This window comes from Ascaphus truei, chromosome 1 (assembly GCF_040206685.1).
Source record: "Ascaphus truei isolate aAscTru1 chromosome 1, aAscTru1.hap1, whole genome shotgun sequence".
In the NCBI taxonomy this organism is placed as follows: domain Eukaryota; kingdom Metazoa; phylum Chordata; class Amphibia; order Anura; family Ascaphidae; genus Ascaphus; species Ascaphus truei.
Window position 1 is genome coordinate 488,235,738 of NC_134483.1, and position 26,017 is coordinate 488,261,754.

Below are 26,017 nucleotides of genomic sequence, written 5' to 3' on the forward strand. Positions count from 1 at the left end.
TCTTGTTGGGTTCAAGTTTGTTTTCTATAGTTCTTTTTGTTTTTCGATGACATCTCACATACTTGTGCAAAACAATATTGGAATAACATTTATTTAAGCCATTGATTTGGGGAAGGGGAATGACTGGCCTTAACTTACTCTACCAGTATTGTCTTCACATTGAATTGCAATATGACATGGGATACGTCAAAGTCTTTTAAATAAAAGATAGAGGCTCACAATGAACTACAATTGTTCAAGAACCAGCTTAGTTGCTATAAAGTTATGATAATGGGAAAATTAAATACATCATACAAAGTAAATGTCCAACCCAGCGTGTTCCCCTTTACAACTTGATATTTTGTAATTAGTCTTGAACAATGGAGACTGGTGTCAAAACTCATTTCAGGAATATACTTTCAAAATAGTTACCAACCGTTGATAAAAGGAATATAATACACTTATGTGGAAATAAAGTGTTAACAAAATTTAATATGTCAAATTGTCAAGGTAAGAAATATATACACAAATAAACATACACGATTAGACAAAATTGTTTAAAATGTTACCTTACTACCACGGTTTATATGGAGAAAGAGTGCAGCTAGATATTCAAGACTAGACATGGCTCTTATTATGCAGTGATATTTATTGCAAGTTGTTAAGAAATGTATTAGTCATTCTGTCCTACTTGGCTGTGCTTTATGGAATATACGGTTAGACGGGGTTACGAACAAGTACAAGTAAAAACACTCTTAAAATGTTTTGCATTTCACTTTTTATTTTATTTATTGAAACTGCCCATATTGCAGGATATTCGTCTTTCTTGATGAAAATGGAGCCGAGCAGATTTTCTAAGAAAAAATGATGGTAAAAAGTTGCTGAAATCACTATTTTATTGCTAAGAAACCAGGTGCACAGTTGTACAACATAACCCTTTAAGGACTGAAAATAAAAAACTGGCTTTATTACAAAAAAGAAAAAAAAAAGCACAAACTAATAGTAGGAATCCCTAAAACATCCGATTTCATTAATAACGTCTAGAACAGGGGTAGCCAACTCCAGGATATCCCCGCTTCCGCACAAGTGGCTCAGTCACTGATTGAGACACCTGTGCTGAAGCAGGGATATCCTGAAAACCTGACCTGCTGGTAGCTCTTGAGGACTGGAGTTTGCCACCCCTGGTCTAGAAATACCAACCCATTCTGTATGTATGACAGGAGAACAAACTGCAAGAGATTGATTCAGTTCTTAAAGGGTTACCCAGCAACCCAATTAATATACCTAACAAAGCTGCCACTCAATCCCACATAGCAGTGCTTAAAACAAAGTTAACCCCTGGAACAAAAAGGCATGTACATTTGTTCAATAGTTGACATATACACAGCTGCATTCAAAAGAAAGTCAATAACTGGGATAACATTTTTTTTCTTTAAACCTGTTTTTCCTCAACAAAAATCTTTGCGGAGTTATTTGGTATGAACAGTTTGTCCTAGATCAGGTTTGCAGTATACACTTACATGAATTGATTATTTGGGATATGTTCTTTTAAAATGACTGTATATTATAGCCCCACTCTGGGCTAATAAACTGTGAAGTTTAATTAGTGTCTCTAGTATATAGGGACAGATATCGGGGTTCTTCTCCTAAAAAAACAACAACAAAAAAACAGGAAACTCCAGCAGCGGTGTAAACAAAAAAAAAACAAGTGTTAAAATACAATAAAGCAAATATAACTTGTCCATGTAACTTTCTCCTCTTACATACAGTTCGAAAAAACAGATTTAATTTGATGACAAAGTTTAACCTTCACATACGCAACACAGAAAAGACCGCACATTTTTATAGTAAACTATTGAAGTAGACCATCCAGACGAGTTTAACATTGTTCTCATACGGACATTTGCAAAGACAATGTTTAGAAAAAGAGTACTGTATTACATTTGATGGACAGAGTGAGAATGACCGCAATGATCCAAAGTGTAACGTTGGCAGACACGACATTAATTACATGTTGAATTCTTGTAGTGTAGGAGCCAAAAAATAAGGTACATTGAAGAAATAGATCTGCTGGTGAAACGAGACAATGTTTGTGATATGAATAGCGTGCCTCACAAGAGATGAAGCAGTATTTTTGAACGCAATTGGTACCCTATAAAACTAGTTTGACCCTCTGAGCCTAAGTGGTAAATGAGGTGGGACCTCCAGCACCAGAGAGTACAATTGTTTCACTGGCCACATGTATATCCTTAAATGATAACATACTTTGGTAATTGTGATAATTCTGTTGCCACAAAACAAAATTTATGAGCACGGTGTGGAGTTTCAGAACAGTGAAACGGCACGGTCAAGACGCTAAGATATTCGGACAACCTACTGACATCACATAAATCACTGATGTTACACGCACGTTTTAGAGACAGACTGACACAAGGTAACAGATTGCGAGTAAATTCCAGTAAACAATTTACAGCAAGGAAAAACCAAGAGATAAGGCCACAATGAATTCTGTTCTTGGTCACTGACACAGATGAGGCAAGGCAGCTTGTTTCTAGAGCTAAAAACTGCTTCTGTTTTTATACAAATGGTATATAAAAATACAAGACATTAGAAAGGCAAAAAGCAAAACCAAAAACACCTTTTTGGCGGGAGTTGGGGGGGAGAAAGTTTCAGTTTTCCCAATTTTTTTTCTTCTGATTTTTCTTTTACCATGATTTTTTTTGTTGTTCTTTTCACAGTAGTAGGCAAGTGATAGGATAGTGTCTTGGCTGGGATACACAGAAATAGCATATCAATTAGAAACAGACAAGGAAAGATGAAACAGTGATTCAGTTAATAAGTGTATGTTATTATTATTATTATTTTTAAAACCACTTTCACAATGCTCAGAAAAATAATACATTCTCCTCAAGCTGTGAAAACATTTGATGGTGATATTGTCTGCTGGTTAATGGTTCAAAAGGAGAAAACCTGGAAGGCACATGATGCTATGCGGGTTAGCAATACAGTATTTCAGGCTCAGATTCACATGAACTGAACTACCTTTTTAAAAAAAAAAAAGCTTCTTGTGATTAGAACGGGGAAAGGGAAGAGAGGGATATGAAAAGGAATTAAAAACCACTCAACAAAAACTGTTGGCATTGAGATATGGCATTGGTGCAGTCATTAACTGCCTCATCTGAGAAAGAGAGACATGCAGGAAAAGGCAAATTGTGAAATAATGTCAGGCTCAGAATGATAGGTCTGAAACTCACTCAGACTTGACCGGACTAGTCTACGGTATCTCAGCACGGTCACTGAAAAGGTATTAAACCCGTTTTCTACTTTCGTTACATGCCATTCTCCTCGGGTCATTTTCTTTCCAGAATGTTGTATTATCTTACAGTTATCGGTCATCATAAATGTCACTGCAATTAAGCACCATTTCTAAGAGCTACTCCAAGCTTTCTGGGATAGATATCTGCACAACAGAAGTATGCTTTCCTTTCAGGATTACACCATTTTTTCTACTTGGTCTCACCAGCTGAAAGGTGTACCACAAAAAGCATGCTTCTGTTCTGTTTCACGCAAAGAAGCAACGCCACCTGCTGTGCCACTTACGAGTATATCGTTGGGTGGAGAGCTCCTTTGAAAGCTATGAGATCCATGATATTCTGAGCCCCTCTATGTACCTGGTAGGCAAAACATGGTCAAAAACTGTATAAAAAAAAAAAGTAATGAGCCAAACTATTAAGAAGTATAGCGCTGGTTGATGTATTGAGGGTGTAATAGCAACACAGTATATCCTTCCCAAACGATTAACATATTAGTATGTCATTCTCTACAAAAGATCTGCTGGTTCACCAACCTAAAACTGGGCAGGCAGGTGGCAGTGCTGTTTAATGTAACTTCTCCCACAATAAGCATATAATTTCATTCATTTTAAACCCTGTGCCAATAAGGCAGAAAAACTGTGACAAAACAAGTCATTGGGAACAATTCACCTTAGAATTAAAAAAAAGTAATAAAAACACTTAACTTACACTTAATACAAGTTATGTACAAGATTAAAAAACCTGAACAGAACCCAAAATTCTAAAATTATGATTTTTGACAAAAAAAAAAAAAAAAAAGAATTAAATAAAATATCCATATTTGTCGCCAACATGGAGTAGCAAGATATGAACGTGATTGTTTAAATGCCATGTATATTTGCATGTATGTTTTTCAGGTATATGAGGACCACGAGTAGTCTCTATAAATACATTAACTTCTTCATTGTAAGGAGCCTGCCAATCATTGCTGGCTTCTGTCAGTGAAGATGTCAAAAAATAAGAAGAACACATATATAAAACTACATAACTCAAAACCAGACGAGGACTGAAAACAGAGCACTATTAACATACATTGTCTGTATTGCAGGCAAGGTAGAGGCATATTTTTTAAACATTTTTTCTTTTTAAAGCTTTTGCACAGGCTTCATATAAATGAATCTTAAAAAAAAATATGCTGGCCTTTAAAAGGTTCTACTTGCTGAAATTAATATTAGTTTATTTAAAAAAAACAAAAAAAAGAGCGAACAGTTCCAGCCATTGACTGACACACACGGATTTTAAGCAAAAGGTGGCACTGTGTGCTAATTTGCATGTCATTTCCCAGAATCCCTTACTACAGTGGAAGCACTGTATGATGGGTGATAATGGTGAAAGGTGGGGTTGCAGACCTGTAAGACATGCAAATGAGCACATAGTAATATTTTCATTTGCTATATATATATATATATATAATATATATATATATATATATATATATATATATTTATATATATATATATATATATATATACACACACACACACACACACACACACACACAGTCAAATTACATCACAGGTGGGATAGAATACTGGCACAACACTCGGATAAAATTCATTTAGCATGTCCAAAATGCACGCAGGACTAAAACACCAGGCCTATGTGCATTTTGGAGATCATACATTACATTTTTTTGCTATATCTGAGTGCTGTAGCGGTATTATAGATGACTTGTGATCTAATTTGACCATTCCTCGTCTCCTTTACCGTGCACCACGATATATAATTATTTTTAACCTGGAAGAGTACGGTAATTAGATTATACAAGTACGTTTCAGGCTTTTAACCTGGACATACTTCAGAGCAAAAGCTCAGAGGAAAACGAAAACTAAACTATTTGGTAACAAAAGTGTACTTATATGTTGTGATACAAAAAGGTAGGATGAAAAATGTACCTCTTACTAAAGCTTATACAAGTTCCTTGGTCCGTAAAAACTAAGTTATGTTCATGCTTTCTAGATTGCAGATTCTAGATTGAAGGTTTTACCCAAGCCACATTTCTATTTCTTGCCAATTTTTTTAAAATAAAAACACAGCTAAAAATAGTTTTTTTTTTTTCAGTGGAGTTTGTACATTTACATGTTTTTTTTTTTTTTTAATTATATTATTGTGGCTTCTACTTTTTGCCCAGCACCTGCAGGTCACAAGGTTCAGGTAATATGAACTAGAATGGAGAAATGTTTTTCCATGAAAGCACAAAATAAAAAAATAAAAAACAGAATGTTCGTCTTCCATGTCCTTGCATGTGCAACTTAAAGTCAGCTAGCGTCCGAGCACAAGAGTCAGTGGTTAGGACACTACTGCTGCCGTTGATGATGTGACATTGGTTGCATTTGTGCTGACGTTTGTGTAACTTCCCTCGCTGTTTGTGTTGGATTCATTGGAGGCCAGGATGCTGGCGTTGGCTCGTAGGATCGCTCCCGCTGCGCTACAATGTGGCCGAGGTCCAGGCTCTGGCGTGTATGTGAACGTAAGGCTGGTCGAGTAGATTATGCCGTCATTACGGACCAACGTAACTGGCACCTGGACTGGCTGCCGGACCCATCTCCAGCCCTCTCGGAAAGCGGAAATATCGGGGACGACACACAACATGCTCTCTGCACACCTGAGAGGGAATTAAAAAGAAAAGCATACAATGGGTTTTTATTTGATCACTGGTCATTCCGTGCATCAAACGGTTACGTTTCTATAATAACAACAGAACTGCATTGTAAATACATGATATAAATAAGGAGGCGTAAGGTTGTTTAAGTACACATCTCCTCAATAGACATGTACATTTCTCTTCAATAGAATGTGGACACTGTCAAAACTGAAGCCAGAGCCTGGTGACTTGGCGTTTTTTTTAAGTATATTTTCAAAGGATGATATCTATGGACATGAACAGAATATGGTTCTGAATTGCAGGTGCCTCCTCTTCAGTTTCTACAAGTGAGAACCAGGGTGAGGTTATTTCTTGAGGTAATGATGGACAGGAGCGTACAAAACCCATAAGGAGAGCACAGTGAACCCGGGTCGCAAATTTGTAACATGATTGTCGGAGTGATTCTGAGCGATATTTTATGAAGTATTACTTCTTTAAAGCAAAATAGACTTAGCAGTTTCTTTTTTTTTTTTGTCCCGGAGCAACCTGCCAGGCTCTGGAAAAAAACGTTTTTTTTTTTTTAATGTGTTTTGTTTTTTTATAGAAAGATTGGATGTATACGTTTGTTAAAAAGTAGTCCAGCTATTAACATTAGGAAGTCAAAAGGCGTGAACTTTGTGCATGTCTTAATCTCCGGGATTGATCATTACTTAGAAAATTGATGAGGACATCTACACAAAGAGCAAGTCATCACAAGCACCAAATCAATTGGCAAGACAATACCAGTTTACACGTAGAACTGTACCTGTACATGGTCTCCGCTTCCACATCCCCAAACCAGACACGCAAATTTGGAGTGAAGTTCTGTCCTGTAAGCTCCAACATTGCTACATCCCCTCCACCATTCAGCTGCAAAATATGTTGAAAAACAATCATAAAGCCACACTGTTTTATAATACATGTGTAGCACTAAGAGTTCCAATCTTCTACTGTACACCAGAAGAAAAAAGTTTTTCTAAAATAAATATTGCAAATGAAAATATCACATTCAGATGTCTCAAGCAGGTCTGCTTTTCACCATTAGTCCCCCAAGCATACAGCACTTCCACTGCAGCTGGGAATTCTGGGAAATGACATGCAAATGAGCAGTGTCATCTTTTGCTTCAAATCCATTTTGACATGGACCCCTACAAGCTTGTGCCTCTAACATATCAGTGCTTACTAGGGTAAAGGTGAATTCCTTTTTTGCCATTACGAGATTTAAAAAAAACCCAATAAAAATGTAAGCACCACATACTGTACTTAACTTTAGGGAATAGTGATGTAAAAATATTTAGTGTGCAAACTGTTGGAAATAGCTGCCAACTGACATTGTAGGAAATACCAACATTGTAATTGGTGATGTTACTGTGTTAGTATGAGCTATTAATTTACCCTAAAATTTCTTTAAAATGTTGAATATTGTTAGGCAGTTAAGCTTTTTACACTTGGGCTTTCAGGGCTAAATGTGCAAGTCTGTGACACCCATCTTAAAGCAGCAATATCCCCAGGTTTGTTCTTTTTTTTTACAGAAGCAAGGGATCCCATGTAGGCGAGTCATACTAATCCTAGGTTGGGACGCCCCCTGGCTGCCGGGGTTATCCAATATCATGTCCTGATGACATTGCGGTTTCCTATTGGCCCATGAGAGTGAAGCTTGTATGGGAGCCATATTGATTCCCCCCCCCAAAAAGGGGACCAGAAACACCAGGACATAAAAAGTGAATGTTGCAGAAATTGGGGAAAAAGTGGGATTCAGCTCCAAGAGACCCCTCCCCAGTGCTGCTTCTATAATAAAACACTCACAAAACATTAAAATGCTGGTAACATATATAATTCTAGAACTACATATTTTTATTATGATGTAAAAGCATATGTATACAAATAAGGATCCATGGGAGTATGTGTCTTTTCGGGTGTTTGATCGGATTACTGATTAATGACTGAGTGAGAGATTTGGCAGTAATTGTGTTGTGAGGGAAAGTCTCACATACACGGTCTGTTACACCTATAGTAAAGAGATATCCCTCTGTGCAGCAAGGCTTATGATTGTACTCCAAACATTGTCAGACACTGCTACCCCCCTGCAGCTGTGTCCTTGTAACAGTTCCTGTAGCTCACCAAGAACGCTCTCCCAGACGGGAGTCTCAAAGATTACACCTGCGCCTATATTTCTCGAGATGAATGTGAAATTATTTGTTCTTTTATTTTGTATCAGTTTATTTTGTGCTTTGAACATGTATGTTATTTTGCTTCATTACATTTTGAATTCATAAATAAAAAATATTTTTGTATATAAACAATTTAAGATGACCAATATGATTTAGTCCTTAATCAAATATCTTGTTTTGTAAAATTTTTATTGTGTAAAAAAAAAAAAAAAAAAAAATATCAAACAAAAAACAAAACATAAAAGTGCAGAGTATTATACATAGTTCTAATGTTTTCCCTTTATTGTTAACTCAATATGTTAAGTGGAAGTGAACCATTACATCGATACTGGAGACCCACACATCCTGCTGAAGGTTTTTTGCAGAACTCTCCTTTACAGTCCTAATGATACCAACTTGGGAGCTAGTTTTCATCCAACAGATAATGAGTTCGGATGTACAGTATATGTCAATGCTGTACCAATACAAACCCAACATGGGAAATCCATTGTAATAATATGAGAGGGAAATAAAATGTTGTTACAAGTAAATGATGTAAAGACATCAATAATGCTTTGCAGGAGCAGATATGAACTATACACCCCAATGCAGCAGCCAGAAAGTAAACTGAGCAGAAAGTTAAAATGAGTATGAACCATATCTAGCACTTTGCAGTTTTATTTATGCCAGGAAGCAAATATACTTTACCTGGAGGCTTTCTACAACAGGCACAGGAGTCACTGGCGCGTGGACTGGTCCCATGCCTTCATAAAATGTGTATTCTGCTTTATCTGTGCTAATGATTGTCCAAGAGGCGCCGTCATTAATCATCTCTTTATTTGGTTCTTTGGGGCATGGAGTGGCCTTAAACACAGAAAAGCATGTGAACAAAACATATTCAGACGTTACACCACAACAGGAGAAAATGAAAGATACATTCAAAATCATTATTTCACATAAATGCTGCCAAGTGAATTTACACACAAAATCGTCAAATTATGATAGGGATTTTAAGTCAATTGCCCCCCCCCCCCCCCCAAAGTATTACATATTTCAGGTATTCGAATGTTGTGGACAGGATGCTGCACTGACATACATGAGCCCTGCGCTTTACAGGCCCAGCAACAGTTCACATGATCCAAATAACAATAATTGAACGGGCCACCTATCTATACAAAGTAAGGCTGCGAATATAGCGCGTGCGCGTGACGTCACGCACAAAACATGCCCTAGGCTGGAGGCGATACGCGGCTGGTCTGCCCACACGACATGGCCGTGACATGAAGAAAAAATCCGATCCGAATGGTATTTTCAAAATTTGCGCGTGCGGTCGCTGTGCACACTCGCACTATGAGTGGCCTCATTCAGGAACACACGTGTACCGTACTTAGTTGGCTGACAGTGCAAAGTTTTACAGGTGTACAATTATTTAACCAATTCATTACTATCCCATGTCTTCACATACTAGGGCAGGGGTGGCCAACTCCAATCCTCAAGGGCCACCAACAGTTCAGGTTATTAGGACATCCCTGCTTCAGCACAGGTGGCTAAATCAGTGGCTCAGCCAACGAAAAGTAGTAGGAGGCTGACCTAGTAATCAGCGATAAGAAACAGAAAGCGGCGAGCAATAGATAAATTCCCCAAATCTTTAACCCCGAAAGGCTATGAAGTTATTTCTGCGGCTTTGTTTTCTAATGTGGCCATGGCAGTGCCTGGCTGGGAAAGCAACTCACTTGAAACTGGATGATTCTTTCCTGAGAAAGGCACAAGTACATTCTTTCTGTATCCTTAAGGTAGAATGCACACTTATGGAGCTGGGACACTGGATCATCTGCATCTAGTAAGGCCGTCTGTTTATCCACCTTTCGAATAATCTACAACAAAATTAAGCAGAATCGATACAACACGGGTAACGAAATAATATTCTATTAAAAATGTTGCAGACATGCAGAGTTTTAAAAGAGTCCATTGAACATCAGGATACATTACCACAGCTTGTTCTGCAAAATAATGGGTTTAAGGAAACTTGCCTTTTAGCATCATGAAATAATTGCAGGTCTCTTATACTTTTGAACTTTTTGAAAATCACTTCGACAAATAATATTAATCAATTTCATTCATATAGTGCATTTCTCCCAATAGGGCTCAAAGTGCTTCACAATTCATTTAAACTGGTCTCATCAGCTGCTAAGTTGCAGCAGGAGATCAATGGGACAGTTGGTTCACCACATGCTGTTGGCAATTACAAGAGCTCCAAAGATTAATTTAAAGTGAATTTTGCAAGTATGGGAATAGTCTTATTCACTCCTACAGTACATCTCCGGGCCCACTGACCCTAGGACACGGCTACACATTTGATCTCTTAATCCCTCGTAACCTGAGTTTGCTGCCATACTGCTGCATATATAGAAGAAAAATAATAATGTTACCAATTCCCTATGGTACAGTTCCAAAGTGCGGGGAAATAGTTTCAGGCGAAGAGAATCCTGCTTGTGCAGCCAACACAAAGTAGGCAAATTCTTCAAAATGTAGGTCCCCTCTAGGAGAGAGGTAAAAAGTGCGTCTCTACTCAAGTTCACACTGCAATTCATTCAGGAACAACGTTTCAGGTCCCCTATGGACCTTTCCTCAGGTGATGAAACGTTGTTCCTCCTCTGTTCTTGGCTGTCACAATAAATGAAGTTTATCATGAACTTGTGAGTAGTGATGTACTTTGTACCTCTGTCCTAGAGGAGACCAATTCCCTATGTACATTATGCACCAGGATTTTTGCTTAGTTCACGGAAATAATGCAAACTGGGACAAATAATGCACTGCATAGTCACGCCATAAAATAAGTTGCTAAGGGTTTTCAAATGTAGAAAGGAAACTGTACAGTACCAGTCTTGGTAGTGCCATGCCCGTTACTGAACACACAAGTTTAACGGTCTGTCCATAGTGAATGTAGCCATCGCGCACTGTGAATTCTTCGCCCTCTGACTCTTCATCATCCACTATAAAAAAAATAATGTAATTAAAATGGTTCTTATCCAAAGAATTTAAAATATTATACTCATAGCACATTATGAGCCTCAAGCAACATTTGGTAAAATGTCATTTATAAAAATGCAGATTGAACTGAACATATATTGGTTAACAAGGAATACATGAAATACAGCTCCATACAATGCCTACTTACATAGATGAATGAAAAATGCTCCCCATTGTTGCGAACTGGCGTGAAAGTTTCCACCTTCTACGTGCAAATATCTTGTACTAACAGTCTGCGATCGCAGCCGGTTAAATAGTGCCACTTTTGTCCCTGATGCAATACATACTGAAAGAGAAAGGGGTTTTTTGTTGTTTTTTTAATGTGTAAATTTCTTTTGCAAAAAAAAAAAAAAATGTTTCAACTGAAATGCGAATACATTGTAAGTCACATCAAACGGTCATTTTATTATGGGCTTTGTATCTTAGCATGGACAGTTGTAATATTGTTCCCGTTTTACTAAAAGCTCTTACAGGTGCTGCTCCCTGTGCATGTTACTTTTGAAAGATTTCTCACTTTGATGTACACAGACATATTATGTCCCTGCTACCCAGTAATTGAAACGATTTATTTTTTGCCTAAAAAGAAAAAATCCCCAAACCTAAATTGATTGCTAAATCCACTCTGTCTTCCTGACATTAGGCGGTTTCAAAGAACTTTATCTAAGAAGATTAAGGTAACATGAAGTATGAATGTATGTATGCATATCTTTATTTATATAGCACCATTTATGTACATAGCGCTTCACAGCAGTAATACTCATGACATAATGATATAACACAATGTGAATAAGCGCTTCAGACATGACAGTAACAATAGGAAAGATAGTCCCTGCCCTGAGGAGCTTACAATCTAAGTGGTAAGTGGGAGAACTTACAGAGACAGTAGGAGGGTGTTAAGGTAAGTGCGTCTGCAGGGGGTCAAGGTCAGTGCATCCGAGATGTATAATATCAGCCAGCGATGCTACCCATGAAGAATGAGAACAGCAGGAGTTTCCATGTGAACCCAAATGCAGACTTTTGGCCTTTTTTTATTTTTTAAGTCAGGGGAAACAAACCCACGGTTGGTAGTTTATTTTAACGAGCGTCACATTTAGCTCACTTTCAAGATAGGTATTTTTTGGGCAGATTTGCCTTTTTTGGTAGTGGAATGCAGCCAGAACACGCAGAACTTTCCTAACAGTTCAAAGCCGCTGTCCCAATGAACATCTGCTTGGAGTGCCCATAGAAGCGATGAGTGGTGAATGGTGATCAAACATGTATGCTCTATTTTCTTTTTTTTTTTAACCTCAAATGTCCAGAGTGTTTACTTAAGTGTCCATAATAGCTGCATCCATATAGAAAATTCAGGCGAGATAAGGACCTAGTGGTGTCCACCTGACAACCACATTAATTGGTCACTATATTATACTTCCCACATAATGAATGAATGAATGCATAACAGGCACTGGTTTAGGTAAATATTACAGGGCTATTGTCCATTAACCTGCCAGTGAAAAACTGAAATAAACATTTGCAAAACACAAATGGAAACAATGTAAATAAGCATTAAGCAATGAAAATGAATATTAGTAACAAGCAAAACAATAACCAATATAATTATCCAAATAAATAATAAAACAATATAATTAAGGACTATATTATATATAATTATTGCTAGAGCAAATGCACATTGATAGAACCACCTGTGGTACAGTGAAACCCTATCTTACACACAAACATAGGGTAAACGTTAACATTTGATGATACAAAGTCTTGGATGAAAACCCAGGACAATTTATCTAACAAAAAGTATAGTGTAAAAGTGTCATTTGCATGTCATTTCCCAGAATCTCTTGCTGCAGTGGAAGCGCTGTATGCTGGGTGATAATGGTGAAAGGCAGGGTTGCAGTACTGCCTAAGGCTGAGGCCCAGTACCTCCGCTGCACACGCGCCCGCGAGACTGGAGGCGCATGCAGCCGATTCCCCGGTCTGCAGTGAGCTGCAGGAAGAGAGACCGGGGGGGGAGGGGGCTCCATGTAACAATGGATATTCAGACAAAAGGTGACACAATCTGTGCTCATTTGTATGTCATTTCCCAGAATCCCTTGCTGCAGTGGAAGCGCTGTATGCTGGGTGATAATGGTGAAAGGCAGGGTTGCAGTACTGCCTAAGGCTGGGGCCCCAGTACCTCCGCTGCACACGCGCCCGCGAGACTGGAGGCGCGTGCAGCTGATTCCCCGATCTGCAGTGAGCTGCAGGAAGAGAGACCGGTGGGGGGGGGGGGGGGTGTATATCATCATCATATACATTATTTATATTTATATGTACACTGCACTCAACATTCAAACGGACACATATTGTAAGCCTAACTCACGCAACACCTTTTTACGAGCTACTGCCACCCCAAAACCCTCATTAGGGGTATACCTAAGGGACAACTAATGTGTTTACGTCGCAATTGTTCCACTGAACAAGATTACAACCTTCAGGTTAAAGATCTCTATGACAGATTTTTTAAAACGAGGTTACAATCAAAATGATCTTATTAGATCTATCCAGGAGGTCTCAACTATGGATAGAGGTGAATTATTGAAGCGGTCTCCTAAGAAGTCACTGCTTAATGAATCACCTTTAGTCATAACTTCATATAGTGCTCAAGCGGAGCAAATTAAGTTTATCTTAAGAAAGCATTGGCCAGTACTCTCTTTGGATCCAGTCCTTAAGCCCATTGTATCCTCAGGTCCCAATGTTGTCTTTAGGAGAGCCAGAACAGTGGCCAATTCCTTAACCCATGTCTTTTTAGGTGAGAGGTTGATATTAGATCCAATCTCCCTAAGGGGTCACACAAGTGTAATAATTGTAAAGTCTGCACTAGAATGAACTCCACTACTACATTAAGTTCCATAGTAACCAGAGCAGTCCATAAAGTTACTAGATTCATTAACTGTAATTCTTCTCATTATTTACCTAATCACCTTTGGCTGCCAATATGTGGGTCAGACCACCAGGTGTTTAAAGATCAGGATGATGGAACATCTTAGACTTATAACAAAGGGGGATCTTATTAATTCGGTCCATAAGCATTTTTCTGGTTGCTCAAGAGATGGTATAGAGAATTTAAGTTTCAGGGTATAGACTCTGTTCCACCGTTACCCAGGGAGGGTAATAGAACTAAAATGTTGGATAGACATGAGGCTTTCTGGCTCTTCACGTCGAGGACCAGAATGCCCCATGGGATGAATATAGACTGGGATCTCAACCATGTCAGTTGATACCACTAACCAATCGGAGGAGCGCTACGTCAGTGCGACCCATTTTTAGGACGCTTGATGATGACGTCTTTCCTATTGGTTAGTGGCACAAATGTATTCTCTTTAAAACGCTTGCATTTTTACTGTGTGCTCACAACTTTATAAAGTCCCACTGGACGGAACGCGTAGGTGCGTTTCTACACTGCCATTGTGAGCTGCTTCAGCAATAAATAATTTTTCTGCAATCTGGAGTTGCCCTGGAATATTTATTCTTCTTGGATTTTGGCTGTGCTCCTGCTTTCTACTACACTTATGGAGTGCCCATAGGACTGCATGGAGTGCCCATAGGACTGCAGATTGACCTCACTCGGAAGAGGACAAAAAAAATTACAATCGTAGTATGATATATAATGAGCTAGGAGGAAGTCACCCAATAATTATATGAAATAAGCTAACATTTTGTACCATTCTGTAGCAAACAGATGTTCATATGTTTATGAAAATTGCGGATTCTCATTGGCTAAAGTGCACTGGTGTTGTGAACCACTCAGAATGTAGACACAACACATCTCTGACACCAGATATCCTTAAAATCTATTACAAACATTATACGGACTGATTTCGTTTTTGATTATCAGGAATGATAGCGATAATGAAATGGAACAGGAAAAGTCTGACGATTTAATGGATTTTGCTCAATATTCCTAACTAAAGCCAATGCTCTGATGCTGCAGCAGAAATCAATTACCCTGCCACAAAGGCCCGCTTCAGTGACATCATCCGTTAATGAAATGTAAACATTTGATACTTACAGTCTGCATTTTTCAGTGACTGTTTCTTTTTTGATGGCTTGGAGATGACCTTGATCCGTTTGCTTAGAAACACACCAATGTCGTCACTATTGCCATAGAACATTTTTACTGATAACATGAAGTGCTTTCTCTTGTCGGAGTCGGATATGTACAATGTTTTGGCAGTGCAATAGTTCTGTGGAAAGAGATACATTTGTCATCCATAGATGGACATGCAACTTGTACTGTATATGCTATAGTTAAACATCTGCATGTTCGATTCCCGGTATGAAGGTTTTCTTTCACAAAAGCAATTTATAGGCATTTTTATGTATTCTAATAATTCACATTAATTTGGGTACCAAAATCCCATACCTGGAACCTGAAAACCAAAAGCTTGGCTTGTTAGTGTGTCTGTGTCGATATTATGCAATATCAAGTAGGCCCTTCTAACAGAGTGGGATAAAGCATTTGGGAGATTTTCAAGTTTCTAACAAAGTGCAGAAACAAATAAACGATACTTTTTTTCACCAGACACTATTTTATTTATTTAAAATTTTCTCTAATGCGCTACTCGCCAAGAAACGCGGTACTAGAGCCCGTGTAGGAACTTTGGGAAGACGCCCATCCCATACCTACAAGCCAGCAGCTCTTACCGCAAGGTGATGGTTTAGTAAAACAGGTGGTGTATTAAGTGAATACAGATGTAGTAATAGCTACTTTGTGTTACATTAACCCCTTATTTCTCGCATTGAACATTAGTTTGCAATAAGCTTTCTACACATGGTACTTTTCATAAAGTCTAAATAAAGAAAAAAAGGAAATAAAGAGTTTATGTGAAAATACTCAGGACAACTGGTCCTCGTTTATCCGACGGAATGCGTCCCGCAAACCGCCGTCTGATAACGGACCGTCGGATTGCGGGTCCATGTTAATCCACGGCGGTGAGCGTTGGATAAGCGGCTCCGACATCGGACAATGCGTCCAGCGGACTGCATTATGCGCGTCGAATAAAGCATTCGACAGAAAGCGGACCGTTGGAAACAGAAAACACTTTACACAATGTACAGGTGAACCTCTATTTGTAGCAAAATTTTTTTTACACCAATGAACAAGATGCATATCTTTATTAATATAGCGCCATTAATGTACATAGCGCTTCACAGCAGTAATACACGTGACATAACAATACAAATAACACAACGGGAATAAGCGAGATGGAACCAATTCTTGAATGCACCTAAAATCAATACATTTTCAGCGGTGAGCATTCTGCCAACTTAAATGTACAGAGGTCAGATATTTGGGCACATGTCTGGCCTCCTCACTGGGACTAGATCTGAGCTGTGGAGTAGCGACTGAAAGAGGAAGAAGCTTCTCCCACAGCCTTATTTGGTGGCCCAGGCAAAGTGTAATCAAAGTTTGCATCGTGACTAATTCCAGTGACTGTTTAAGGGGTCTCATCTGTGGGACTTTTTTCACCCAAATACTATAAATATTTCTCATTAACATTCATAAAGTTAGACTTGGGAAGGGTTTCATTTACTCTGGCCATTCCCTTTGTCTGATGTCATGGTGTGTTCAAAAAATGTTTGTACCGCCAGAGCACCCCCTCCCCACTTCCCCTTTATTGGTTCTCTGGTGAGGACAGGGTGGGATAAGGGTAACGAAAACACTTGATTGACAAACACTTCCCTATTCAAAGGCCCCTAAGAAATTCAACTGATCGACTATGCAGAATTGCACCTTCGTGTGCTTTATTTGAGGTGGCCTGTTCTAGAACTATAAGTACAGTAGATAGTGTTAGGAATACAGTGTATATCTCACCTTTCCTTCTAAGTTCAGTTGCTGCATTTCTTGGTCGCTGTTGCCGATGCCAATAAATGCACAGGGCTGGGACTCCTGTTCTGAGCAGCCATCGCGCTCCATCTGTTCTTTCTTTTTCTTCCATCCACTACCCATGAGATACACACAGGGAGGAGGACAAAAGAACCTGGAAGACCAAGCAATGTCTAGTAAACAGAAGGGACCAGCTAGTTACTAAAGTGTACAGCATGCGTGGAGGCAAAAGTAGGATGTCAGAGCCTCTTTAATCTGTATACTACAGGGGTGGGCCCCCAACAGGCCAGGTTTTCAGTATATCCCTGTCTGGAGTTGCCCACCTCTGGTATAGAACGGTTATGATGTTGAAATGCAGTATGATACTGTACAGCAGTGATTTTCATCCGGGGTTACGCGCGCACCACTCTGGGTTCCACGGCCGCTTGGGGGGGGAGGGTGAGGAGCTGGGACAACTTTCCCAGATGTCCCAGGCCCGGCAGCCCCCCACGTAGCAGTGACCCGGCGGCGCCCGAGCTCAGCAACAGCAGCAGCTGCCCAGTCACTGCTACCCTTCCTCTCACTGCCTGCTCCTGTCAAAGCAGGAAGTCGGGTAAACTTCAGGCTGCAAGGAGGGAGAGGAAAGGTCAGGTAAGAGCACGGGCTCTCAGTGGCAGCATCTCCCTTAAAGTATGTGTGAGTGAGGAAGAGTGTAAGTGTGTGTGTAAGTGAGAAGGGGGGAGTGTGTGTGTGTGTGTATAGAAGAGAGAGTGGGAGAGGGAGCGTAAGGGTGAGTGTGTGACAGGGGAGAGACGGGGGGCGAGGGTTAGGGTTCCCCAGAATTTCAAACTAATCCTGGGGTTCCTTAACCAAAAAAAGGGTTGAAAACCACTGTTGTACAGCACGTGATTAATGCAAGCGATACACACCATGACACTGCAGAAGAGCTTGCAGCATTATTCTGTAAATCATGTAATCCAAAAAAACTAAAGCAAGATTCCCAAGCACTCAATAATAAAACACCTTTATGAAGGGTTAGGGCAGGCACCCATAGTGTTCAAATAGCAGTTACCCATATTATGCATGAACAAAAAAACTACGGTTCTGCATAAAACATTTTTTTCTGCAACTTCCCCAGTACCTGAATATGCCAGATGGACATTCTTCATAAGGCCACATTAAATATCACATTATGCACATATGGGGAACGGAGGTGTCTTCTATTTTAATTTATTTTATTTGTAAATAAGAATTGGATAATCTTGATTTGTTCTCCAGATTACGGTTTCTAAAGTTAGTACATAAGCAGCTTTTCTACGTGCTCCAAAATTTTCCATAGAAAATGATGTAATTTAGAGTACTTTTCTTGTGATTTGGTAATCCTTATGGCTAGTATTAGATGTATACATGGTTGCAATGATTTGGCATGACTGGCAGTCTACAAATGTTTTCAGAGGAGACAGATCACAACAAAGCTATACTTGTACTGAGAAAACAAACAGTCACATTTGTCTCTTGACGCTGAATGTTAGGGCTGTTATACAGTGCCGGGCGCGTGGAATTTTAGTTGGCTGACGTCAGTCAGCCTTTCTATAATGGCGCGGCGCGCGCTCACGGCAGAGAGCGGGGAGCCGACAGACAGCGGCGAAGACGGGGGAAATCATCTTTCACGCCGCTACTGGCGCTGAATGTATGTGTGTGTGTATATATATGTATGCATGTGTATGTACTTGTGTGTGTATTTGTGTGTCTATTAACATTTGAATGATCACGTGATAAAGTCACACGAACATTCACAGAAGTACATTTGGGGTGCACATCACAATAAACATTTTTAATTTTAACATTGCTATAGTGAAAACCACTTTTTCACCTTGGTTTTCACTATAGCAATGTTAAAATTTAAAATGTTTATTGTGATGTGCACCCCAAATGTACTTCTGTGAATGTTCGTGTGACTTTATCACGTGATCATTCACATGTTAATAGTATTGACTTCAGTACATAGGTAGCACTCACTTAGTGTTATTTAACACTTGTCAATTGTACTAAACTATTAGTGAGCAGTGTGCAATACTTTGTGTTGTATTTGTGTGTCTACACAAATGTAATAAATATATTATTTTTACCAATGTTTTTTTAAAAATTAATAATAAATTACACACACGCACGCACGCACGCACGCACACACGCGCACACGCTACCTTCACAGCTCTCACAGTATACATACAAAAAGCATGCGGCACGTGCATGCGCGTTCGCATAGGCACGTGCGGCCGCACACAGTATAGAACGGGCCTTATTAGAAACCGAACATGTTAAGTTGCTTTGAGGGTTAATCATTGGTTATTGTGTTCTCGGTCTTCTTGTGTTGAGCTGTATTTTGTCATCACATAGTAGTTATGCCAAGGTGGAACGTACCCCACTACATGATTGTAATGCCAACCTGTGCTCAGTACCTAATATTTACAACCATGAAAATGTTAACAAATGAGGATAGATTGATGCTTACAATAGTATTAAGCGCGCTGCATGATGTCTTGCTACGAGAGTGGGCATTTGCTGTCCTTTTGAATAAATCTCTCTTTTTTTAGACACTATGGAGTGTGCACTTTTCCCTTCTGTGTGTGTATATGGGTGTGTGTGTATATGGGTGTGTGTGTGTATATGTATATGTGTGTGTCTGTGTGTGTCTGTGTGTGTGTGTATATATATATATATATATATATATATATATATATATATATATATATATATATATATATATATATATATATATATATATATATATATATATATATATATATATATATATATATATATATATATATATATATATATATATATATATATATATATATATATATATATATATATATATATATATATATATATATATATATATATATATATATATATATATATATATATATATATATATATATATATATATATATATATATATACAGTGCTCGACAAACCCGGTCGCCAAGATCGGAAATTGGCTCGTGGCCAGTAACATTTCCCCTGCACTGCAAAAAAAAATAAAAAATCCCCTGCTCGGAAAAAATAAATAAAAAAATTCCTCTAGCTGATTGGCTGTGACGCGGGATGGAGCTGCCAGGACTTAAAACTGCCCTTACTTCTCTGCACGGGGGGGAGGTGTGTGCGTGCGTCTGCTCCTCCTCCTTTATACTGAATATCCTCCTGTATAATTGTGTCAGCTCCTGCACTGATCCGGTCATGGAGGATTTTGGACAGATGTGGAGGTGGGTGGAATGAAATGCAATTTAAATACACTGTTTCTCCTTCCCCCACTGCTCCCGCTGCCCGCGCGGGCTGCAAGGTAATGGCGCGGGTGTTTTTCCTTCCCCCCCCCCTCTCCCGCTGCCCGCGCGGGCTGGAAGGTAACGGCGCTGGTGATTTTCCTTCCGCTGCCCGCGCGGGCTGGAAGGTAACGGCGCTGGTGATTTTCCTTCCCCCCCCTCTCCCACTGCCCGCGCGGGCTGGAAGGTAATGGCGCTGGTGATTTTCCTTCCCCCCCTCTCCCGCTGCCCGCGCGGGCTGGAAGGTAATGGCGCTGGTGATTTTCCTTCCCCCACTGCTCCCGCTGCCCGCGCGGTCTGGAAGGTAATGGCGCTGGTGATTTTCCTTCCCCCACTGCTCCCGCTGCCCGCGCGGTCTGGAAGGTAATGGCGCTGGTGATTTTCCTTCCCCCCCCTCTCCCGCTGCCCGCGCGGTCTGGAAGGTAATGGCGCTGGTGATTTTCCTTCCCCCACTGCTCCCGCTGCCCGCGCGGTCTGGAAGGTAATGGCGCTGGTGATTTTCCTTCCCCCACTGCTCCCGCTGCCCGCGCGGGCTTGAAGGTAATGGCGCTGGTGATTTTCCTTCCCCCGCTGCCCGCGCGGGTCGGGAGGTAGTAGTGCGTGTGTTTCTCCTCCCCGCTCCTGCTGCCCACACGGGTCGGGAGATACTGTAGTTGCGGGGGTGTTTCTCCCCTCCCTCCTGTGTGTGTTCCCCCCCTGTGTGTGTGTGTGAGAACGTGTATATGCAGGACACCAGAGGTACCCCCCCAGTTTGTCACCCCTCCACCCAGTCACCCATCCCACCAGTCACCCATCCCACCAGTCACACAGTCACCCATCCCACCAGTCAACCAGTCACCCATCCCACCAGTCACCCAGTCATTAATCCCACCCAGTCACCCAGTCAGTAATCCCACCCAGTCACCAATCCCACCCAGTCAGTAACCCAGTCAGTAACTCCCCCCACAGTCACCCATCCCACTCCCCACCCAGTCACCCATCCCACCCCCCACCCAGTCAGTAATCCCACCCCTCACCCCCCACCCAGTCACCCAGTCAGTAATCCCACCCAGTCAGTAATCCCACCCAGTCACCCAGTCAGTAATCCCACCCAGTCACCCAGTCAGTAATCCCACCCAGTCACCCAGTCAGTAATCCCACCCAGTCACCCAGTCAGTAATCCCACCTAACACCCAGTCAGTAATCCCACCCAGTCACCCAGTCAGTAATCCCACCCAGTCACCCAGTCAGTAATCCTACCCCACCCAGTCACCCAGTCAGTAATCCCACCCAACACCCAGTCAATAATCCCACCCAGTCACCCAGTCAGTAATCCCACCCAGTCACCCAGTCAGTAATCCCACCCAGTCACCCAGTCAGTAATCCCACCCCCACCCAGTCACCCAGTCAGTAATCCCACCCCCACCCAGTCACCCAGTCAGTAATCCCACCCAGTCACCCAGTCAGTAATCCCACCCAGTCAGTAATGTCACCCAGTCAGTAATCCCACCCAGTCAGTAATGTCACCCAGTCAGTAATCCCACCCAGTCACCCAGTCAGTAATCCCACCCAGTCACCCAGTCAGTAATCCCACCCAGTCACCCAGTCAGTAATCCCACCCAGTCACCCAGTCAGTAATACCACCCAGTCAGTAATACCACCCAGTCACCCAGTCAGTAATACCACCCAGTCAGTAATACCACCCAGTCAGTAATACCACCCAGTCAGTAATCCCACACAGTCAGTAATACCACCCAGTCACCCAGTCAGTAATCCCACCAAGTCACACAGTCAGTAATCCCACCCAATCAGTAATCCCAAGCAGTCACACAGTCAGTAATACCACCCAGTCACACAGTCCGTAATACCACCCAGTCACACAGTCAGTAATACCACCCCGCAGTCAGTCACCTCCACGTCAATCAATCACCCCCTCTCTGTCTCTCTCCTTCTCCCTCCCCCTCTCTGTCTCTCCCCCTCTCCCCCTCTCCGTCTCTCCCCCTCTCCGTCTCTCCCCCTCTCTGCCTGTGTCTTTCTCCCTCTCTGCCAGTGTCTCTCTCCCTGTCTGTGTCTCTCTCCCTCTCTGTCTGTGTCTCTCTCCCTCTCTGCCTGTGTCTATCTCCCTCTGTCTCTCTCCCTCTCTCCCTCCCTGTCCCTCTCTCTCCCTCCCTGTCCCTCTCCCTCCCTGTCCCTCTCCCTCCCTGTCCCTCTGTCTCTGTTCCTCTGTGTCTCTGTGTCTCTCTGTCCCTCTCTCCCTGTCCCTCTCTCTCTGTCCCTCTGTCCCTCTCTCTCTGTCCCTCTGTCCCTCTCTCTCTGTCCCTCTGTCCCTCTCTCTCTGTCCCTCTGTCCCTCTCTCTCTGTCCCTCTGTCCCTCTCTCTCTGTCCCTCTGTCCCTCTCTCTCTGTCCCTCTGTCCCTCTCTCTCTGTCCCTCTGTCCCTCTCTCTCCCTCTCCCAGACTCTGGATCTGGATATATTATTTACCTTATACTGCTTTCTTCCAGATCTGATTCAAGTGTCACACGGAAGACATCGGAATCCCCCCTAACCCAGAAAACAGGTAGGGAACACATCCCCTCCAATGTATAACATTGCGGGAATGCGGGTACCTGGACATTTAGGGACTGCGGATCAGGTAAGATCCCAGGCAGGATTGCTGCTTTAGATATTGTGAAGAGGGGGCATCCAGACACTGGTTAATGGGTGCAGGAAACTAGTCACACACACACGTAACAAGGACTAATTGTAGTAAAGTATAAATTTACTACAATAAATATAAACTTATGTCAAAAACGAATGTTGTTCTTACTAGAAATTTATTACATTTCTTTTTTTTTTAAAACGGGGTTGGGGCGTGGCTATGGGCGGGACTGGGGGCGGGGCTAGGTGGCGAGTAGATTTTTTGGTTTGGCGAGTAGATTTTTGGGTGATTTGTCAAGCACTGTATATATATATATATATATATATATATATATAGTCAGGTATGGAGATTAGCACTCACGGTTTTGTTGCAGGAGGCAGATGCTTGTCCCATAGAGAGTATGTAGACATATGGAGACCAGGGGATCCTGATAGCCAAAAAGAGACAGCACACTGCAGGTATGGTATCAAAAAAGTGTATTCAGTAACACAAGGCCGCCAACGTTTCGGTCCTCCCAACGGGACCTTTCTCAGGGCAGTGCACTCTCTTTTTGGCTATCAGGATCCCCTGGTATATATATATATATATATGTGTCTGTGTGTGTGTCTGTGTGTGTGTCTGTGTGTGTGTCTGTGCGTGTGTCTGTGCGTGTGTCTGTGCGTGTGTCTGTGCGTGTGTCTGTGCGTGTGTCTGCGCGTGTCTGCGCGTGTCTGCGCGTGTCTGCGCGTGTCTGCGCGTGTCTGCGCGTGTCTGCTGTGTGTGCGTGTCTGCTGTGTGTGCGTGTCTGCTGTGTGTGCGTGTCTGCTGTGTGTGCGTGTCTGCTGTGTGCGCGTGTCTGCGTGAGTGCGCGTGTCTGCGTGCGTGCGCGTGTCTGCGTGCGTGCGCGTGTCTGCGTGCGTGCGCGTGTCTGCGTGCGTGCGCGTGTCTGCGTGCGTGCGCGTGTCTGCGTGCGTCTGCGTGCGTCTGCGTGCGTGCGCGCGTCTGCGTGCGTGCGCGTGCCTGCACGCGTGCCCGTGTCTGCACGCGTGCCCGTGTCTGCACGCGTGCCCGTGTCTGCACGCGTGTCCGTGTCTGCACGCGTGTCCGTGTCTGCACGCGTGTCCGTGTCTGCACGCGTGTCCGTGTCTGCACGCGTGTCCGTGTCTGTATGTGTCTGTATGTGTGTCTGTGTCTGTATGTGTCTGTATGTGTGTCTGTGTCTGTATGTGTATCTGTGTGTGTATCTGTGTGTGTGTATCTGTGTGTGTGTATCTGTGTGTGTGTGTGCGCGCATACATACACAATTGCCGGATAATTTTTGTCCCTGACAGTAACACACATTAGGAAGAAAAATATTATCCTAATTATTAATTCTATTTGTACAAGTACAAAGATAAAAATTACGCTCACTTCTCACTTGAAAACAAATAAACCACTGCCACTAGATGGCGAAATTGTTTAGAAAATGCGGTCTATGGGGTTTAGCACTTAGTCATTTAGAAATTCTGTCACACTTATAATTACAGACCCCCGCTGATAGGAAATGAAAACGATTTAAACAAACACAAAAGTGAATATCTATATGATTATATCTAAATTGGAGACACAAAGAAGGCTTAATCTAGAATGTTTGATTATGTGATCAAAGCAGCAAACATCAAGCACACGGCAAAATTGGAGATTTACGCTTTTCAGCAGTAAAATAAAATCTATTCACTCAAATAAAATATTGATGTCATTATTTCAACAGATCTCAATTCTTACGTTTTAATTCAATCTGCTTTTTTTTCTGGGTGGCAAAAATGGCTGCCGTTTCTTTTTCCAGGAATTAATGGTTTTGCTGTGAAATGACTTCACACGCAGCATGTGACTTCTAAAAATACATTAAAGGAAATATTCTGCACTATTTTAAGTGAAACTTTGCTTTCGTCTCTTCGGCGTTACTGACCCTTAACTGACCTGTTAACCGTGCACAGCCATTATTAGGAAATCAGCCGTTTTCAAAAGAACCGATACACCATAGTGAGCCATTCTGGCAAGAGAAACTACAGCAGCCATTCTTTTCTACCGCACAATTAAATAGCTTTTAAAAAAAAGTTGCAGCGGTGTCAATACCTCATGGGGGCTACAAGAGTAAATGGTTTTGAGTGTAACCAGTTTATTTTAATTTGCACTTAAAAATATGAAAAGAAAATCAGGGGGCGCATGCGTGGCGCTGAGCAACATGGCTGCCTGAGAAGCAAGCTCCGCCAGTGCCATTATAAAACAGAAATAAAACCTGGAAAAAAGCTCAGTAAAAGCCATAAAAAGGAGAGGTGCATTAACGCTCAGAGAAGCCTCCGAAACGATATAAAAAAAGACCCCACAGTCTAAGATGGCTGATTTCTTTCACTATATCACATATTACTATAGCAAACGTATATGCGCCAAACAAAAATAGCTTTCTTTTTTGAGGATTTTTGTTTTTAACCCTAAGCCGTGTAAGCAGAGGAAGAGTGATTCTGGTGGAGATTTCAACGTGGCCCTTGATGCCTCCATTGATAAGACGCCCCTGAGAGCCTACATCCCAACATTATCGAAAACATGACAGCACGACCCTACTTAGGTGCCTACAAAATGTAAACCTCGTGGACATATGGAGAGAAGTACACCCACAGACACAAGACTATATATTCTATTCAGGGACACAAGTCATTCACAAATCGATTTTATTTTCACGGAAGCATCTACAGTCCCCAAAACATATGCAAAAATACATGAAATATCCTGGTCTGAACGTGCCTCAGTAGAGAGATTACAATTGACAATTGAACTTCATACAATAAACACTTTTCCTGAAGGATAATTAAATTGTTACTTAAAATTCCCGAAATCCTATCAGAGGTAGGCTTGGAGCCAACACATTTCTTTCAGAACAACCAAAGTAGCTTCCCCTGCCTGACCGCAATTTGGAAAGCCCATAAGACTGTCATGAGAGGAAAATTGCATCCTATAGAAAACGGATCAGAGCAGAGAGAATCAAACAACTCAAAAAGGCTCTAGTAGAGGCTGAGCAGGAACATTAACACACACTAAATGCTACCACTCTCAAAAACGAACAAACCTCCGTGGCGAGTTGAA

At 41.4% G+C, this 26,017-nt stretch overlaps 1 protein-coding gene across 4 annotated transcripts in view; it reads right to left on the bottom strand.

Annotated features, from left to right (window-relative positions):
- Positions 1 to 451: 451 nt before the first annotated feature.
- RBPJ (recombination signal binding protein for immunoglobulin kappa J region) overlaps positions 452 to 26,017 on the bottom strand; it is an 87,548-nt gene continuing 61,982 nt past the window's right edge. For all 4 annotated transcript variants that reach the window (XM_075568273.1, XM_075568263.1, XM_075568253.1 and 1 more), the window contains 8 exons: positions 16,984 to 17,149; positions 15,178 to 15,352; positions 11,284 to 11,421; positions 10,986 to 11,098; positions 9,839 to 9,979; positions 8,814 to 8,969; positions 6,722 to 6,825; positions 452 to 5,937 (listed from right to left, as the gene is read on the bottom strand). In XM_075568273.1, coding sequence (XP_075424388.1) covers positions 5,622 to 5,937; positions 6,722 to 6,825; positions 8,814 to 8,969; positions 9,839 to 9,979; positions 10,986 to 11,098; positions 11,284 to 11,421; positions 15,178 to 15,352; positions 16,984 to 17,149 — 1,309 coding nt within the window. In that variant the 3' untranslated portion in view covers positions 452 to 5,621. The remainder of the gene's footprint in view (positions 5,938 to 6,721; positions 6,826 to 8,813; positions 8,970 to 9,838; positions 9,980 to 10,985; positions 11,099 to 11,283; positions 11,422 to 15,177; positions 15,353 to 16,983; positions 17,150 to 26,017) is intronic.